This window comes from Oryx dammah, unplaced genomic scaffold (genome assembly GCF_014754425.2).
Source record: "Oryx dammah isolate SB20612 unplaced genomic scaffold, SCBI_Odam_1.1 HiC_scaffold_18, whole genome shotgun sequence".
Lineage (NCBI taxonomy): Eukaryota > Metazoa > Chordata > Mammalia > Artiodactyla > Bovidae > Oryx > Oryx dammah.
Genome location: NW_024070202.1, coordinates 51,518,590 through 51,538,700, shown reverse-complemented (window position 1 = coordinate 51,538,700; position 20,111 = coordinate 51,518,590). Strand labels below are relative to the sequence as shown.

At 42.0% G+C, this 20,111-nt stretch overlaps 1 protein-coding gene across 12 annotated transcripts in view; it reads left to right on the top strand.

Moving 5' to 3' along the window:
- Positions 1–20,111, top strand: part of ST7 (suppression of tumorigenicity 7) — a 269,338-nt gene that overhangs the window by 232,877 nt on the left and 16,350 nt on the right. For all 12 annotated transcript variants that reach the window (XR_005724488.1, XM_040260873.1, XM_040260875.1 and 9 more), the window contains one exon: positions 10,442–10,592. Coding sequence is in view for 11 of the 12 variants with exons in the window: in XM_040260873.1 (XP_040116807.1) it covers positions 10,442–10,592 (151 nt within the window). In the remaining variant the exon portion in view is untranslated. The remainder of the gene's footprint in view (positions 1–10,441; positions 10,593–20,111) is intronic.

Below are 20,111 nucleotides of genomic sequence, written 5' to 3'. Positions count from 1 at the left end.
TACAGGTGGAATCATGCATTATTTGTCCTTCTGTGACTAGTTTATCTCACTTTGCATGATGTCCTCCAAGTTCATCCATTTTGTTGCACAAAGCAGAATTTCCTGCCTTTTTAAGACTGAACAATATTCTGGTATGGTGTGTGTGTTTGTATGTATACACCACGTTTTCTTTCTTTATGCAGTCATTGATGGAAAATTAGTTTCCACTTCATTACTATTGTGAATAATGTTGCAGTGAACATGGGAGTGCAAATATCTCTTCAATTCTGTTTTCAATTCTTTTAGATGAATCCCCAGAAGTATGATTTTTGGATCATATTTTTTATTTTTTGAGGGGTCTTCATATTGGCTGTCCCATTTTACATCCTGTCCCCAAACTGTGCACAGGAATTCTAGTTTCTTCACTTCCGTGCTAACACTTGTCATATTCAATTTTTTGATAGTGGCCATTCCAGGCAGATGGCTTTAACCTCTGAGCCAACAGAGAAGCCCAGTCTAATATGTGTGAGGTGGTATCTCATTGCAGTTTTGATTTGCATTTTCCTGATGGTCTCTGATGTTACCTTTTCATGTACCTGTTGATCATGTATGTCTTCTTTGAAGAAATGGCTATTCAAGTCCTTTGCTGACTCTTAAATCAGGTCATTTTCACTGAGTTGGGGTTCCATTATTTATTTGGATATTAACTTCTCTTCAGATACGGTTTACAAATATTTTCTCCCATTTCATAGGTTGCCTCTTCTGTTGTTTCCTTGATTATGCAAGAGCTTTTCATTTTAATGTAGCCCCACTTGTCTACTTTGCTTTTGTTGCCAGTGCTTTTGGTATCATATGCAAGCCATCATTGCCAAGACCCAGTGTTAGGAAGTTTTTCCTATGTGTTTAAGTCTTAATGCATTTTGAGTTGATTTTTGCCTATGGTGTAAAATACAGGTACAGTTTTATTCTTTTGCATGTGGATATCCAGGTTTTTCAGCACCATTTGTTGAAGAGAATGATTTGTTTTTTTGTGTTCTCTAATTGTAGGCATCAGTTTGAGGTCATCTCAACTAGTGAATGTCTTTGGGCATAAAGATTTTTTTTGGTCTTTAAGATTATTAAATTTATCTTAGGATAAATTTACATAATAAGAATGACTGAATAACATACAGAAGCATTCAGGGTTCTTAATATTTATTGCTGAATTGCTTACCAAAAAAAATTATAGCAGTTTACACTCTCATCAGCTGGTGACTCTTACTTTTCCATTTTATCACACTCTCACCAGCATGGAGCAGTTTGTCTAAAACAAAAAAAAAAAAAGAAAGGAAAATAGAAATTATGATTTTCATTAAGTACAGACAGATGTGATTCTGTTCTTTTAGTTTGTATTTCTTTGCCACTGCTAGTAACATGGAACATCATCAGCTGTGTGTGTTTATTCTTGTTTATCAGGCCTACTATGTAGAGTTCCTATTATTACTGGGAAAATGTTAATTACAGTGATGATGCAAGGGGTATGAACATAAGTAGGCAGACTCATCAAGTATTATTGGAGAAGTTCAAAAGTATTTGAAACAAGAATTCCCACTTCCTATCCACAAGACCAGAGGAAAGCATGGGAAGGAAGAGTTAATTAGCTCCCTGCCAGGTTTCTTGTTTTGATAAAATGGGGATAAGAATAAAGGCTTCATAAGACTGATGAAAAGTAAGTGGAATTACACTGTGTAACTTGTTCAGAACATAGTAGGTGTGCAGTATGTGCTGGCCCTTTCATTGCCTCTTCCCTTGTACCTTCAGCTGTTTCTGCACTTGCATGCTGGCCAAGTACAGGCTGTGATAGTCTGAAGAAATATAGCCAGAGAGGAACAGTGGAGCTACAGTGCCTCGACCTGGAGTAACCACAGGTTCTCCTCAGCCTCCAGACCTGGAAGAGGCTCTAGCACGTTCCGGGTGCAGCTGTTGCCTTCATGAATTTCCAGTTTGTAACTGCTGGCTAAGTCCTTCACTTGTAACTGATTAAGAGTTACCCATTTCCAACCTCTGCCTTGTACCCTTACTCTAGCACAGTCATTCCTACTTACCACCACCAAAACAATCCCAAACCAAACACCAACAAACTAATTAATAATGATTTATTATTTTTAAAGCAATAAACAGTTTTTCCCCCCTATTGCAATCTTATGTGAAACCTCAGTGAACAAACTAATTAAAAGTAGAATCACTCTGGTTGAAACTGGGATAAGGCTGGTAGCCCTGCAACCCCAAGGCACCTCTTTATACAGTTTAAAAAATAACAAAAGCCTGGGAGCCACCCCCATCACCACAGGGCAGTCCCAAACTCGGGAGGTCCTGCCCGTAGAACAGGAGGCCCCACACCCATTCTGAGCCCTGGGTGGTTGGAGTTACTTGGGTGCTGTGGGTGGAGCTGTTAAGGGAGAAAAATCAAGAAAAATCACCAGGACCAAAGGGGGAAAACTTTCCTCTTCATCTTGCCCAAAATCCCAGTGCTGCTAAATCTCAGGCTTGTCTTCCTAGGCACCCCCGGGGCCTGCAGGGGGTGCATAGGCATCTTGAAGGTGCTGGCAGAAAGGAGCTCACCACACTCCTGACCCTCAGTCAGCAACAGGGCAGCCTAGGCGCCTGCCACAGAACTTTGAGGTGAGGGTCTAGTTTTTAAATGATAAAAGGAGCATGGAAGGAAGGGCATAAGAAAATGTAGAGGGAAGAATGAAGAATGTTATGACAGAAATGCACTCCCATTAAACATTTTGCATTTTTTTTTTAAAAGAAAAGTTCGTCTCATGTTAATCTAAAATTTCATGGGGATTTCTAGAGGTTTGTGGGGAAAAGCATCCTGGTAAATGTATATGCTAATAGTGTATCCACGGGACCTTGTTATAGTGATGGAAATTCTGTTTCTTGCAAACACTAATGTAATCCTCCCTTTATATCTTAGTAAAGCTGATTGACAGAGTATAAAATTGCTTTTTAATCAAATTTAGGAAACAAAATGTGTCGTGGGTTTTAGCATTTAAAAGTGCTTGAAGCGTGGAAGCAGAAACTCAGAATACCCTGGCAGAGTGTCTATGATATTGTATGTCGATGGTACATTTCAGAAATATTATTATTTCAATATAAGTTTCTTTGACTTGAGTCATATTTTGTTCCAAAGCTTTTGTGGATTAGAGAAAGGAGGACCCAGGGAACACAAACCAGTTTTTAGCCACACTTCTCAAAAACAGAAAGTTTCTAAGAGGTCTCTCTCTTTAACAAAAAGCAATGTAGCTGCTTCCACAGAGGATACTCCCCCCGAGAACCCCCTCTTCCCCCAGCTCATCCTATCTGATGTTTCCTCAGCCTCTGGTCCCACTGACCACGTTCTAGATCGAGGCCATCTTAGCTCTGTGCCACCTTCTCCCTGTGCCACTGCTGCCTCTCCGGGCTCTGCTCCTGCAGCACTTCCTCCCCTGCCCTCCCTCAGGTTGGTCCTCAGTTCTCTCCTTTCCTTCTGAAAGCCCTCCTGGGAGACCGCATGTACTCCTGCTGCTTCTGCCTCTCTGCTCCCCGCACACCCAGACCAGCATGCCTTCACTCCTCCCCTCAGGCCATCACTCCAGAGGTGTTCTGTAGGCACTTCAGCTGTTTCTGTTATCTTCCCACCACTAAGCCTCTTCCTCCTCTGGTGTCTTTATCTTAGCTGATGATCTCCCATTATGGTAGTTTCCTAAATTAGAAATATCTCAATTACCTTGCGTCCTTCTCTCATCCTCAGACTCAACCAGGTGGCAAGTCCAGGGGAAGTCCCGCTCTTCAGTCTCCTCGGCCCTCACTTGGACAGGAGCTTTTTAAGACTTTGCTAACCCTAGTCTGTTCCCTATCTGGTGCTGCTACACATGACTTGCCCATTTCTTTATGGAGAAACTTCAGTACAAACTGTACCAACTCTCTTCCCAATGCCTGCTACAGGGGTTTTCAGACTCTGCCTAGGAGCTCTTAGACTCTTCGGTCCTTCTTGGGGGCCTCCCTTCAGATCCCCCACAGCTTTGTTTTACATCAACTTCACATTCTGTGTTATGTTTCTTTTTTGCTTCAAAACAGAATTGTCAGGGTCTTACAGTTTGAAAACCACAGAATAACTCAGGGGAAAGGTTGCACTTTAGAGCAAATCATGCAAGGCCTTTTACATCCACGTTTCCTGCTTCACCCCCTGGAGAGCAGCATGAAACCTGAGTTCCGGGATAGGTTCCATCACACACAAATCGTGCAACCCTGGGCAAGCTATTTAACTTCCCAAAGTGTCCATTTTTTTTTTTCATCTGTAAAATAGGAATAATAATATCAGCTCCCTCACACAGTTGTAAGGAGTACCTGAGATAAGTATGCTTGACATGTGTTAGTGCTTCATCAGAGTTGGCCATTCCCGTCAGGTTAGTACTCAAGCCCTTCAAGATTGCAAACCCATTATGCCCTGTGATGCTTTGGCCCAGCCTTACAATGGCTTCCACCTCCCCTCATCTTTACAGTTAAACTCTTGTTTATTTAGTAAGACTGACTCATATTTTCCTCTTTCTGTGAAGCTGTCCCAGAGACAATGTTCCTCATTTGCTTCCTTAGTACTAAGTATATGCCTCTTACTAAGATAGTCATCATGTTGAATTTTATTGTTTCTTTGTCTGTACATGTATGCACAAATGCATGTTCTCACACACACTCTCACACACACACATGTACATATACTCACTCTCTCTCTCTCACACTCACACTCCTACAAAGATTAAAGGTCACCAAGGTAGGGACCTGACCTGATCATGTCCGTGCACTTGAGGTGACTTGTGGATGTGCCCATATCCGTGCCCTTGGGGTAAACTGTGGGTCCTCCCACATGTGTCATTGGAGAACACTGTGGCTACTGCTCTGGGCTTCCCAGGTGGCACAGAGCCCGCTTGCCTGTGCAAGAGCTGCAGGAGATCCAGGTTCCATCCCTGGGTCAGGAATCTCCCCTGGGGGAGGAAATGGCAACCCACTCCAGTATTCCTGGTCTGGAGAATCCCATGGACAGAGGAGCCTGGTGGGCTACAGTCCATAGCGTCGCAAAGAGTCAGATATGACTGGGCATGTATGCGTAACATGTGGCCACTGCTATATCTGTGCTCTTGGGGTACAGCACTCCCATAATTTTTCTTGGGATATACTGTGGACATGCTGTATTTTATGAATGAAGCAAAGTAGCTGATGAATAGGTAAGTGAACCAGCAAGAAGCAGTGAGATTGAGAAGAGGACTCGTGGGTGGTACGACAGCTCACCAGGCTGAATTTGGCATTTCAGCTTTGCTTTGTGCTTGTCTTCATAATGGTCAGTTGATGACCCCTGGCAGCCAGTTCTCTTTAGCTGAACTGCTACTACTATAAAATTGCTGAAGTGTTTTACCGAGAAACACATTCAATCATCTGTGGGACATATATCCACAGAAACACAACTTCCCTCCACAGTAATTTAAATACTTCATTTGTTTGTTGGTTAGCAAAAAATAGCTTCTATTTAGTGAATACTCATGTGCCAGGAACTGTGTGAATGCTTTACAAATATTATCCTATGTAGTATACAGAAGTTAAAGCAGCAAGAGGGTATTTTTATTATTCTGTTTTAACAGATGAGCAAGCTGAGTTTGAAAAACTTGCATAACTTGCCCGGGGCCTCTTAGCAGAATCGTGGAGACAGGATTGAAGCAGCAGTTTAAGGGAGCAGGGAACAGATGAGCAGTGGGACTGGGGCAAAGGACTGTGCACCTGAGGCCCCACTGCAGCATGGTCAGAGCAAGCTGCGGCCCTCTTCAGGCATCTCTGTTCTATTCCAGCATGTGTCTTTCTGACTCCAGGGAGTGGACATCACTGAAACTCAGAGGATGCAGCATGACTTCCCAGTAGCACTAGTTTATTCTCTGGGCCCTTTACTGATGTTTTTAACACATCATTTCTAAGCTTAAAGCCTCTTTCAGAGCCGGTTGCACCAAAGCACTGAAGACATGAAAAATTGCTCTCCCTGGTTATCTTGTTTGTGTGATTTGCTTTTTATGTTTCTGATGTGAGTCTAGAAAATAGTTTTGTTTTCATATACACACACACACACATATATATGTAGAGAGAGATAAACTATTAAAATGCTTATTACAGAAAACTTGGAAAGCATAGAAAAAGTGGAAAAATCTCCATAAGATCAAGTATTTTCCACCATTAACTTTCAATCTGTGACCTTCCAATGCTTTTAATTACTACACGTACATTTATATTACCAAAATCACAATCTGTGTGATACATTTGTTTTGTTCTTTCTTCATTTAGTGATATATCATGAACATTTCCTCATGCTAATAACTATTCTTCCACTACCTGATTTTGAATGAGGAAAATGATAGGCTTCATCTAAATATACTGTAGTCTAATTAATTTGTTCTTTCTCATTTTCTTAGTCCCATGTTTTTGCCAGTTATTTTCATAGGACTTCTGCTGTTACCAGTGTTGAAAATCCAAAAAGGGAGTATGGACTATTTGGTATTAATATCTGTGTGAAGGATAACTTTGGAATCATGTTCACTCTAATTATTATAGAATTTTAAGACCTTAACAGAAGAGAAGCAGTCACCTGGGGTAGCCTATGACAGGGCACCTCCCTCCTACACCTTTCCCGACAGGTGAATCAGCCTCTGCTCACAGACTTCCATAAGCAGACACCACTCAGCTCCTCTTCATCTGTGCTAATGTGTTATGTTCCTATCTTGAGCTTAGGAACCAGATTCTGACACAAACAGATTTTGAAAAGTTGCTTCCGAAACCTTTAGAAGCATGTGCTTCAAGAGCAATGTGATTTGAGAATCTGGGAAGGAAGTCAGAGGCAGGATGGCAGGCAAGATAGCGCAGAATGCTGGCTTAGCTAATCGAAGCCAAGGAACTGCTGTAGACAGGCAGGGAGTGTTCTCTGATTTGCAAGCTACAGTTATTCTAATTGATTTCTGCATAGTTGTGGATAGGGATCTGCCCTTTTCCATTTATTTTTCTCTGGACAAGTAAGATGTGAAATGTTGTTCCATGCCTTTCTAATTTAAATGTTGCACATGTTGAGAACTAATCTTGCCAACCATTTTAAACCAGGCCAGAAACATAACACACTGTTGTTATTAGCCTTCATTATTTGGTTAGTGCCAACATTTTGTTTGAAACAAATATAAATCTCCTTTATAGACAAAACCTGTTTATGCCATTAAGTAGATGCAATGGGAAGGCAGCTGAGTTTTCTTGGTGAGCTGCACTGCTTCGTCTCATGAGGCTGATAAGGCCAGGGATGCTCATTTTGAGAGACTTCTTGGGAAATGAGATTCATGTTCTTTGGGATCTTATGCCTGAGCTGAGACATATAACGAATCTAAGGTGGTGTGTGAAAAGTACACATACACAGAGATCAGAGGGAGCTTAGAGGAGAAACAGAGCATTACCTCACAGCCCATACTGGGGGCTGTGGACAGTGTCCTTGAAGCCATATGCACCACATTCAGTCAACAGGCTGAGTGAACCAGTTGTCTCATACACATGTGCACTACTGCTTTCCAGATATTATGCAGACACCCTGGTGGCCAGTAATATTTTTAAATGAATTCTTGTATTATTACTACTTATTCTAACTTTTTGCCTTATTGTTTATTATCAGTAGATTCGACATACATCTGTGAAATTTTTTCCTGTTATAAATGGTTTCAATTACTTGGAGATTAGAAACTCGCATTGTCTGAATCAGTGCTGTCCAGAAGGACTTTCTGTGATCGCGGGAATGTCTGCCTTGTCCAGCGGTGTAGTCATCAACCCCATATGGCACTTCAGGACTTGAAATACGGCTAGTGGGGCCTGAGGAACTGAGCTTTAATTTAATTTTAATGTAGAAATAGATGCACATTAAATAGAGGATATCACGTTGGACAACACAGATCTAATGTATCCCTTTGTAGATAATTTTCTAAAAGTCTTCCCTCCTTCCCCAAGTTCCTTCTGCCACACCCCTTCCTGGTTTGTTTAGGCTTCTACCCACTTGTGGGTGTCTACCAGGCCCACTTCTTCTCAGGTGCTCCTATTCCTGAAGGTTCTTTAGCCCAAGAGAAGGGTTCTCTCACAGATGCTTAATGATATGGTTTTGAAAGCCTTTCCTAATCATAGAAATGAAAAGGTATGGTAAGTTACACTTTTCTTTCAACCACCATCCAATCCTTAGGAACTTGAGGTTTCTGTTTTCCTGGGGTACATGAAATAGTGGTTTTCATATTTAGTTTGTTTCAAAGGTCATATAACATGATCCTTCTATAAAAGTTGACTGTTTGGTAGGCCATAAATAATTATTCAGTTCAGTTCAGTTCGGTCACTCAGTCGTGTCCGACTCTTTGCGACCCCATGAATCGCAGCACGCCAGGCCTCCCTGTCCATCACCAGCTCCTGGAGTTCACCCCACCTCATGTGCATCAAGGTGGTGATGCCATCCAGCCATCTCATCCTCTGTCGTCCCCTTCTCCTCCTGCCCCCCATCCCTCCCAACATCAGGGTTATTAGAAACTCAGAAATCAATATCTTATTCTAGGGCACTCATTAAGCAAGAAGTTTTCCCTTTCCTTTGATCTCTTGATGATTATTGAGAGTGACCAAAAGGTCTTCCTTCTCTAACTTTGAAAAAAATCAACACAACTCAGAGCATTTTATAAGTTATGACTCTTGGGTCCTTCTAAGATCATCATGGGCAGTGGCAGCATATGATATAACTTCTGTTAAGGTAAAATCACAAGATGATAGCCAAATATCTCTGAATGTAAAGTTCACCTTTGTATTTATATTATGATTGATATTTATTATAGATACAGTGCTAGTATGATTAGTAGGTAATTCAAAATCATTATCTTTCCCAAAAGATTTGTGTTGTGCAGTGTTTTAAAGCAAGATGAAGGAAGAAAGCAATAACATGTAGAATTCAAAAAAGCATATGAACTCATACCCAAGGAGCTCTCATCAAACTAATGACCACCTTTCATGGACCAGCCTGGGAAGAGGTCTTTCTCTGGAGGAGGGCCTTCAAACTCATTCGCTCCACAAGGGTAAAGGTGCAGGCTGCTCTCTGCTGCCCTTGGGGTGAGCCTTCTCACTTCCTGCTCTTCCTGCTTTGAGGCTCAGAGTTCTCTTCAGATATCAGACCCAGAGCAAGGGAAGTTTCATTTGCTGAACCCAGAGGCCAGAATGTGTCCACTCGGCTCCTGCTGGGCAGTGTGCCCTGACACCGAACACGCCTAGAGGCAAGGGAGCTTAAGGCCACTGCACCCTCGTGCCCAGTGTGTACAGTGAGATGAGAAGGAAATGCTGATGGGTGTCTCGTAGCCTCCATTCTGTGTCTTTGGATTCTTCCACTCTTCACCCTCTCTCATAAATTTCCTCCAACACATGAATCCAGACGGTTGTTTCTGACATTAAAGTTGTGTTGGACATCTCTTCTCATAGCACCTCCAATCGCTGTGGTGGTGCTGTTTTCATGAAACACATCCCTCCGTGGTCTGCTAATCTCCTTTTGATAGGAGATGCCTGGGTTGTTGTGACTGTGGTTGGCAGTTGGGTGTGTGTTTGTGTGCTGGGGACAGATTCAAAGGGGAGATGGTGAGGAGTGGAGCATGGGGAAGGCCAGCCAGCAAAGACCAGTGAGCTTTTGCAAATATAAAATACCAGCCTGAATTTGCTTCCCTTTCTATTCTGTAGTAAACACAAAGGAATACAGACAGAAACTTAGTCTTCTGTGAGCCCCCAGGAAGAATATCCATCCTCTCCCTGTGCTCTTGAGGCCCCTGAAGTGTTTGAAAGGAGCCAAAGGAAGAGCATGCTTTGGGGTCTGTTCTACTCCCTCCCTCTGGGCCTTCCTGTGCCCAGTCTGCCACCCCTCCTTCCCCAGCATCTGAGGAGCTACAGATGACCCTTTCCACAGGACCCTGGCCTTCTCCTTGATAGATCTGTGTAGAAAAACTAATGGGCAGTGCTTGTCATCCTCGTCTCTCTACAACAGTTGGTTTAGGCGTATGACTTCATAACCTTCATGTGTGTGTTTCATGTATTTTCCTTCTGCTTACAAAATTATACTAAATGATCGTATCTTCTAAATTTTCCTTTTTCTGCTTGAGGCTATATGTATATATTTCTTTGATTAGAATATCTTAGCCTGAAAGCCTCTGATCTTCACTGTAGGAAACTAGTACAAGGCTAATTATCTGTCAGCAAAATTTGGATTGCTGGATGTTTCTGTAATTGCCCTCAAATGTGGTAATGAGGTTGCAGGTTTGAGGAAACACTTATGAACAACGGCTTTGGGGAAATTAACCTCTCCATTTTCAATACTGAATTCCAAATTACTGTGTATTAACGCATCTGTCTCCTGCCTTTTGTTAAATTTCAGTACCTACTAGAAATGAAAAGCTTAATCCTGCCCCCAGAACACATCCTGAAGCGAGGGGACAGTGAAGCAATAGCATACGCATTCTTCCATCTGGCGCACTGGAAGAGGGTAGAAGGAGCTTTGAATCTTCTCCATTGTACATGGGAAGGCAGTAAGTAATTTTCTTTCTTTGAAACATTTTTTTTTTTTAAAGCACAAAAACATGCTAAAGGTGTTTTTGCCCTGAGCATTTGTGATGAATGATGAAGATTTATATATCTATAGCCCTGCTCTCTAACCACATCACAGAGATGTGGTTAATTACTCGGGCTCTCTGGTTCCCCAGTGGTATGGGTGTTATTGTGGTGATGCTGCCTCTGCGCCTCAAAAAGGCAAGTTTATACACTGGAGGGGGTGAATCAGGACTGTTCCAGCAGTTGTGCTATGCTTAGTCGCTCAGTCATGTCTGGCTTTTTGCAACCTGCCAGGCTCTTCTGTCCATGGGAATTCTCCAGGCAAGAATACTGAAGTGGGTTGCCATGCCCTCCTCCAGGGGATCCTCCCAACCCAGAGATCAGAGGAGCACTCTACTCCTGGAAACCCTCCTTGGAGACCCAGACAGCCCTTGGCATCATGGGAGTCTTTGGCATGGAGCCAGGCTCCTTGCTGGGCTCCGATGACCACTTCTAGATGGGCTTTCTGGGAGGGTTGGCTGAAGAGCCACAGTTATCCTCCAGGAGAGCTCAGTTGGCCAAACAAAAAGGAGCAGCAGTTATACTTCAGGACAACTGGACCCTAGTATGGTGACAGGGGTAGCCTTGTGTGTTGAGGAATAAATGCCTGTTAGATGGATGTAGGGATACATTGATCTGAGCAGCTGCTGGCATCAGCATTCTGTGTGAGAAGTGGTTGTACTGGTGGGTGAGACATGCTCCCGGCCCCAGAGAAGCATCTCATCCAATTGGAAGGAGTAACCAGCAGGATTAGCAGCTGCTCAATGATTTTTCAGATGGGAGAGACCTATGGGGTGGAGCAGTCATGGGTAACCTTATAGTTCATAGGAGATTTGAACCACGCCTTGAAGAACTAGGACAGATTTATAAGCAAGGACACTGTGAACAGTGCTAAGTGTGTGTGGGGCAGCTGTTGGGGAGAATGAAAAGGGCTCAAGATTATGGATTATTGAACAAGATGTATATTGACACTGCTATCATAAATTTAAGCAAACAAAGCATAACATGTAGCATGGGTTTCCCCCCCGCCGCCCTCATGGGGAAAAGAAATTTTAGAGTCTTCTGATAATTTTTCCTTAGTTCACCCCTACTCTGATCAGCCTCACAAGCAAATGTCTTTTTAATCCCTTTCACTGTTTATTTTTGCTCCTTCCATTTTCATTTTGCCAATCTTCTACTCTTCCCTTTTCCTGCCCTTCCCTAACCCAGAAGGAATCTAAACTGGTACAGGAAAGGGGTGGGGAGCAGTCAAATGAGATGGAGTAAAAGTAGCTTGACAGAGATAGGACTCAAGTTGATTGAAAGTTTTTTTTGTTTAGTTGTTTTGAAAATATTTCTTCAGAGAATTGTAGCAGGTCTAGTTAAATCATTTACTGCTTATAACTTGAAGGGTGGTGACTTGGTGGATATTTCTACACTCACTCTGTAAGTGTAATAATCTACTCCAAGTGTCCTGGTCCTGGTATTTGGATGTGTTAAGACAGCAGACTCTTGCTCAGGGTGTGTGTGGACACGTGTGCAGTTCTCTCTGGCTTGGGCTTATTGTTGCATTTATGGTATTCTATACAGATGAGACAAAAGGAATTTTTATTTAAACATGAGAAAGAAAGAGATAAAGCCCAGCAAGACTGAACATGAGAGCCCTTACCTAGTATTAGTCATGGTAAAATTAAATGGACAAATTGACTTACCAAGTAAGAACATATATATATAGATAGATAGATTCAGTTCAGTTCAGTCACTCAGTCATGTCTGACTCTTTGTGACCCCATGGACTGCAGCACGCCAGGCCTCCCTACCCATCACCAACTCCCAGAGCTTACTCAAACTCATGTCCTTTGAGTTGGTAATACCATCCAACCATCTCATCCTCTGTTGTCCCCTTCTCCTGGCCTCAGTCTTTCCCAGCATCAGGGTCTTTTCAAATGAGTCAGTTCTTCACATCAGGTGGAATTTCAGCTTCAACATCAGTCCTTCCAATGAATATTCAGGACTGATTTCCTTTAGGATGGACTGGTTGGATCTCCTTGCAGTCCAAGGGGCTCTCAGGAGTCCCCTCCAACACCACAGTTCAAAAGCATCAGTTCTTTGATGCTCAGCTTTTTTTATAGTCCAACTCTCACATCCATACATGACTACTGGAAGAACCATAGCTTTGACTAGACAGACCTTTGTTGGCAAAGTAATGTCTCTGCTTTTTAATATGCTGTCTAGGTTGGTCATAACTTTTCTTCCAAGGAGCAAGTGTCTTTTAATTTCATGGCTGCAGCCACCATCTGCAGTGATTTTGGAGCCCCCAAAAATGAAGTCTGTCACTGTTTCCATTGTTTCCCCATCAATTTGCCATGAAGTGATGGGACCAGATGCCATGATCTTCGTTTTCTGAATGTTGAGTTTTAAGCCAACTTTTTCATTCTCCTCTTTCACTTTCATCAAGAGGCTTAGTTCTTTGCTTTCTGCCATAAGGGTGGTGTCATCTGCATATCTGAGGTTATTGATATTTCTCCCCACAATCTTGATTCTAGCTTGTGCTTCATCCAGCCCAGTGTTTCTCATGATGTACTCTGCATATAAGTTAAATAAGCAGGGTGACAACATAAAGCCTTGACATACTCCTTTTTCGATTTAGAACCAGTCTGCTGTTCTATGTCAAGTTCTCACTGTTGCTTCTTGACCTTCAATTTATAGATTGGTATCTTGGAAATATAGTAATAGAAGGTTATTGATTGGATCTGATTGATAAGGTGGTTGCTGCTGCTAAGTTGCTTCAGTCGTGTCCGACCCTGTGCAACCCCATAGATGGCAGCCCACCAGGCTCCCCTGTCCCTGGGATTCTCCAGGCAAGAACACTGGAGTGGGTTGCCATTGCCTTCTCCAATGCATGAAAGTGAAAAGTGAAAGTGAAGTCGCTCAGTCATGTCCGACTCTTCACGACCCCATGGACTGCAGCCTACGAGGCTCCTCTGTTCATGGGATTTTCCAGGCAAGAGTACTGGAGTGGGGTGCCATAGCCTTCTCCGGATAAGATAGTCCTATAGAACAGGTCAGAAGAGAGGTGGGGCAATAAGTGATAAAGACACAGTGTTATGAATGGTGTAACTGTAAAAATAAAAAATAATGAAAAATATTCTGTTTGGAAGTTCAGTTCAGTTCAGTTCAGTCACTCAGTCGTGTCCAACTCTCTGCGACGCCATGAATCACAGCACGCCAGGCCTCCCTGTCCATCACCAACTCCCGGAGTTCACTCGGACTCACGTCCATCGAGTCCGTGATGCCATCCAGCCATCTCATCCTCTGTCGTCCCCTTCTCCTCCTGCCCCCAATCCCTCCTGCCCCCAATCCCTCCCAGCATCAGGGTCTTTTCCAATGAGTCAACTCTTCGCATGAGGTGGCCAAAGTACTGGAGTTTCAGCTTTAGCATCATTCCTTCCAAAGAAATCCCAGGGCGGATCTCCTTCAGAGTGGATCGGTTGGATCTCCTTGCAGTCCAACGGACTCTCAAGAGTCTTCTCCAACACCACAGTTCAAAAGCATCAATTCTTTGGCGCTCAGCCTTCTTCACAGTCCAACTCTCACATCCATACATGACCACTGGAAAAACCATAGCCTTGACTAGATGGACCTGAGTCAACAAAGTAATGTCTCTGCTTTTGAATATACTATCTAGGTTGGTCATAACTTTCCTTCCAAGGAGTAAGTGTCTTTTAATTTCATGGCTGTAGTCACCATCTGCAGTGATTTTGGAGCCCCCCAAAATGAAGTCTGACACTGTTTCCACTGTTTCCCCATCTATTTCCCATGAAGTGATAGGACCGGATGCCATGATCTTCATTTTCTGAATGTTGAGCTTTAAGCCAACTTTTTCGCTCTCCTCTTTCACTTTCATCAAGAGGCTTTCTGCCATAAAGGTGGTGTCATCTGCATATCTGAGGTTATTGAGATTTCTCCCAGCAATCCTGATTCCAGCTTGTGTTTCTTCCAGTCCAGTGTTTCTCATGATGTATTCTGTATATAAGTTAAATAAGCAGGGTGACAATATACAGCCTTGACGTACTCCTTTTCCTATTTGGAACCAGTCTGTTGTTCCATGTCCAGTTCTAACTGTTGCTTCCTGATCTGCATACAGATTTCTCAAGAGGCAGGTTAGGTGGTCTGGTATTCCCATCTCTCTCAGAATTTTCCACAGTTTATTGTGATCCACACAGTCAAAGGCTTTGGCATAGTCAAGAAAGCAGAAATAGATGTTTTTCTGGAACTCTCTTGCTTTTTCCATGATCCAGCGGATGTTGGCAATTTGATCTCTGGTTCCTCTGCCTTTTCTAAAACCAGCTTGAACATCAGGAAATTCACAGTTCATGTATTGCTGAAGCCTGGCTTAGAGAATTTTGAGCATTACTTTACTAGCATGTGAGATGAGTGCAGTCCACTTGCTTTGTTCGTAGCGATGCTTTCCAAGGCCCACTTGACTTCACATTCCAGGATGTCTGGGTCTAGATTAGTGATCACACCATCATGATTATCTGGGTCGTGAAGATCTTTTTTGTACAGTTCTTCTGTGTATTCTTGCCACCTCTTCTTAATATCTTCTGCTTCTGTTAAGTTCAGACCATTTCTGTCCTGTATTACCAGATAACAATGGGAAGATGCTTTGGAAACACTGGGAAGGACAGTGACATTTTCAGAGATGAGAAGTGACACAGTGATCCCCACATCAAGCAGTGAGGTACCATTGGGGGGATGTAATTATCTCAGATTAGATGGGTGGAACACTTTATTAGAATAAAAAGAAACAGTGAGTTTTTAGACATCAAACAGTATGGCAGGGCAGTCAGGGACCTATATGAAAGGCAAACTCTGTGTTTAATCCTTATGGATAATTAAGAACCAAGCCAGGAAATTACACATCTGTTCAGTTTTCAAAAAGAGAGTCGTACCATTCAGTTTGAGAAAAGAGAATCATGAAAGTGCTTAGCAGGTGCTGACTACCTTAGTTAGTAGTTAATTGAGGACCTTAGTAGAGGATCCCAAGAACCTTGAAGAATGTTTGTGTAACAGTGTAATTCACAGAGAGTTTGCATTTCCATCATTTCATGGACTCCTGATAAAGTTCTGAGTCAGGCAGGACAAAGGTGGCCATGTTAGATGTTCAAAAGAGAAGCAGGTTTGTTGAGGTGAGCAACCTATTGAATATCCTGCAGGCACTGATGTTAGAATCAGGTTTATTGTGTCTTCACTGCTCTTTTCTGTAACACCAGCTATTTAGGCCTTACCTGGATAGATTAAGGAGAAGAGGAGCAGCCATCTCTGAAACATTTGTTTAGAAGCCCTCAATTTACACCACTACTTACTTAAGGTTGGGGTATTCCTATGCCCTTTCTAATGTTTTGAAAGCTAATCATTCTACATAAAATTATATTTTGTTATTAAATATTGACTTAAACATTTAAAATATGGAATGAGCCCAATTTAATATAAAAATACATTCTATGTATGAAAAAAGATAAAAGAGGTTAGAAATAGATATACCTTTAAGTAGATTTTTAAGTGATTTTTTTCCTTCATATTTGTATTTTTCAAACTTGCCACAATAACCATATGTGTTTTCTTTAAGCATAAAAACTTATGTGTCTATATGTACATGTATATATATGTATATGCATGTATTTAGAAAATAATCTTTCATTACAAACAGTTTTGTCTTTAAAAAATACAAAGCTATAAATCTGTCTTGAGATTTAGGAGACGGAATTACCACTCCAATTTCAGGCAGTTGTGTGTGATTGTTTGACAAGACTTCTAGATCTGTGTCCATTCTAAGTTAAGTGGCGGCATCAAAGCTCTGGATTTGAAAGGACTTGGCTTAGAATTCTGGCTCAGCTGCCCATTTACTGATGGTAACGTACCCGTTTGCTGGAACCTGTGAAGTGCTGGTGATACTGAGTGCCACCGCCCTATTCCGAGCTGGTGAGCTTCAGGGCAGCTGCTCTGAGGGCTGCGGCAGTACGGAAACCACTCCTGTTCCCTCTCTGGAGGTCAGTGGGGCTCCCCTAGACTGCCCGTGCCGAAGCTCAGAAGGCTGCACTTCCTCAAGTTCACCACTGGGTGGCGCCTTTTGACATCTCCAGTCTCATAGTCTAGGTTTTCACCTTCAAATCATTTTTTTCTTCATTCTGAAATTTAAGACCATTCCCCAACTCCCTTCCACTTCCTCTTTTTCACTAGAAAGAGAATTCAGAAAGGAAGGTAGCTACCTAATTTCACTCGGTTCCATGTTAAAAGTGTGTATTCTTTCAAAAATTCACTTTATCTTTTAGAAAAAGAATGTCAAAAGTGTTGGTTAGGGGTGGGGATGAGGTATGGTTTTCTTTGCTTTTTAATGAGTTTATTATGTTGGAGCACTAGTCATCTTGTGGAATTAAGTGAGTCTCCCACCAATCAGGCTGAAATAACTCACATTTTTGATAAAACCCCAAAGTCCAGCTGATGCATGGCAGAGATTGTTTGGGTTTGAAACATATGGTGGTTTGAAGAAAAAAAACCTGAATCCTCAACCACAAATACATCAGCATTTCAAAGGTTTGTAAAATGTTTGATTCATCACCATCCCAGCCCCTGAAATTACACAATGTGTTTCTCAAAGTCAAGATAATCAAGAAAGGGGAAAAGTTTTAATTTATTTAAGATTTAAAAACATGTTCCTAAGTTCATTACACAACTGCCACATTATCTGAATTATATTTATTTTAAGCACTGTAGGTTCTGGTTATCTTCACAAACATGTACACACATGACTGCAAGTATATGTTGAGTATAAAAAACATACATGAATGAGGAAACTCATTTGAACTGTGTCTTTAGTTACAGTGGTATTGTGCTTTATGGTGCCCTGTTTTAAATGGTACGTCTTCTAATTTACCTGTATTAAATTCTTATGTGGCCTTATCTCCCTCCTGCCTTGATATTTTCAAGACTCTGATTTGGCTGTATTTATTTTTTAAAAGTGAGGTAGTCTGCTGACTGCAACTGGAGATTTAATTTTCAGGTTACATATATCAGAAGACTAGAATACCATGGGGTAAATCATTTAGCTTTTCTTTGTTTCCATTTTCTTCCTCACTTGATCTTTATTTTCTTTTTGGAGATTTTTTTTTCCCAAAAAAATTCACTAAATAATGTATAAGATTTGAAGGTGGTGATTCTTAGGGGGATTAAGGCAAATCTTTCCTTTGAGAGGAGAAAATGGCCCATTGTTGAAGCAAAGGATGAGATTCTGATTCTAATTTATTCTCTTTGAACCCGATGGTAAATGCTACTGGCTGTAAGATGTGATCCTGGGGGCATTTCCTCTAATCAAACCTTTCCTCCAAAAGCCTGGCACCTTTGAGACTGCTAAAGAGAAATTCTCCCACCCTTCAGCCCATGGATCCAAGGCTAAATTTTATAATTTGGGAGAAAACAATGGCAGCTGAAGTCCCTGGGCATAGCCAACTTATACTAATAGCCGGGATCCAGATATTGTATGATGCTTCCCCACCAACTGCCCAGTAGAACCAGCTTGCTCCTTTCACTTATTCAGTTTTGAGCAACTGACCAAATTTGGATCCACTGGGGCTTTTAAAGGGAAAATTCTGTCTCTTCCCTGCTGTGCATTAATTTATTCATTCCTTTATTCAGTGAACATTTATAGGCATTATTTGGGGGATATCAAGATAAGTAAGACTCTGAAATGCTTTGGGAGAAACAATGTGTGTGTGCACGTATACTCACATGCCCATGTATGTGTACATATAGTGTGGGTAGGAGCAGACCTATCAAGGAAACAGGAACAGAGTATTAGAGTGTTACAGGTCACTAACAAGCTAGTGACTCTGCTCCAAAACTCTAGAATGTTTCTTTGAAATTGGAATAGAACATCTTGTAATCTAAAAGGAAAATGGTTTTCCAAGGCCATATAACTAGATAGTGAAAAAATGAAGATCAAAATCCAGAGTTTTGATTTCTGAATTTTCTTTCTTGTTGTCCCCAAAGCCTCACAAAAGACAGAGAGCCTTTATGGCCATTGCCTGTGTGACAGTCAATAGAATGGAAAATGTGGGTTGTGATAATTTTCTATTCTATCATTTGTACTTCTAATTGTTCACAAATAAGCAGCATTTGTACTTATAAGCTAGAATATGACCTGATAGAGCAAGTAGGAGCTTGGGGTTGGTGGAAAAGGAAAGCAAAGAGAAAACTAACTTTCACTGAGCAGTCAGGCCCTATGTGTAGACACCTTGAGCTCTGCTGTCACGCATAGTCCCTTTAACAGCCTCTCGAGGTCCGTGGTGTCCTCATTTTTATGGACACATAAAATGACCCGCTGGACACAGAATAATGACCCACCTGAAGTCATACAGTTGTCAGCCTGGTCCAGTTTGGCTCGCCGTGAGCTGTCACCTCCACCGCTAGGTATACACTATCACAGGGGAACTTTCACACTTGTTTTCATGATTATTGTCTCATCTGTTTCCCACCCTGGGCAATCAGCTCCATCAGTCCAGAAACAGTGCATGCTTGGCTCACATTCCTGTCCCTACTATACAAGGAAGACACTCAGATTTTGACCATGTAGAGCTGGGATTCAAATTCAGTCCTTAGTATTGCAAACAATCTGTATAAAGTTCTCTGAGATCCTCTTTGAAAATTCGACATAGGCAAAGTATCAGACATTGCCTTCTGTCCTTGTCTATATTGTGGATAGGATGAAAGGTCATTAGAATTCAGTGGGAAAATCAAGAGTTAACTTGTTCACGTATCCATGCTTGTGTCCATTCTCTTGATTCTTTATCCAGAATTGGTCAAGTCTCTGATGGGTACAACACTGATATAGGCTTGAAACCTGTCTAGAAAGTGTGTCTGGGTGAGGCCAGAAGGCAGTAGTGTAATGTCTCACACGTTATTGTGGAGGGCCTGTTGTGTTCACTAGGTAGTTCCGGTTCGTTTTGCCTCTCCCACAAAGGCACAGTAGAAACCAAGGTAGGGAGGAGAGGGCACAAAAGGAAATGCAGAAATGCCACTGGGTTCCATGTACTAACACTGGATAGTCCAGATTTTTTTTTCCCTAACCAAATGCATGTACCTTTTCATGTATTTCTTCTGAAATGTATGTGTTTGGTTTTTTTTTTTTTTGGATGGAAATATTTTAGGAGGTTTTTAGTCACTCATGAAGTAGATCGAATTCATAAAACAGTTCAAATGACCTTTTTTTTCATTCTTACTTGCCCTGCTAAATCAGTGTGTTACTACTTGCACTTGCGAAAGTTCTGGCCATTCACCTAAAGCCACAAGGTCCTTGTGGAGCAGTTATACATGTTTTTAGTGAAAGGACCAGGCGGTGGGGGGTGCGGCTGGCACGGCTCACGTGGTGCCTCTTCCCGCTTTCTAGACCTCCAGTGCTTATCTCACACTTTGCTGGACCC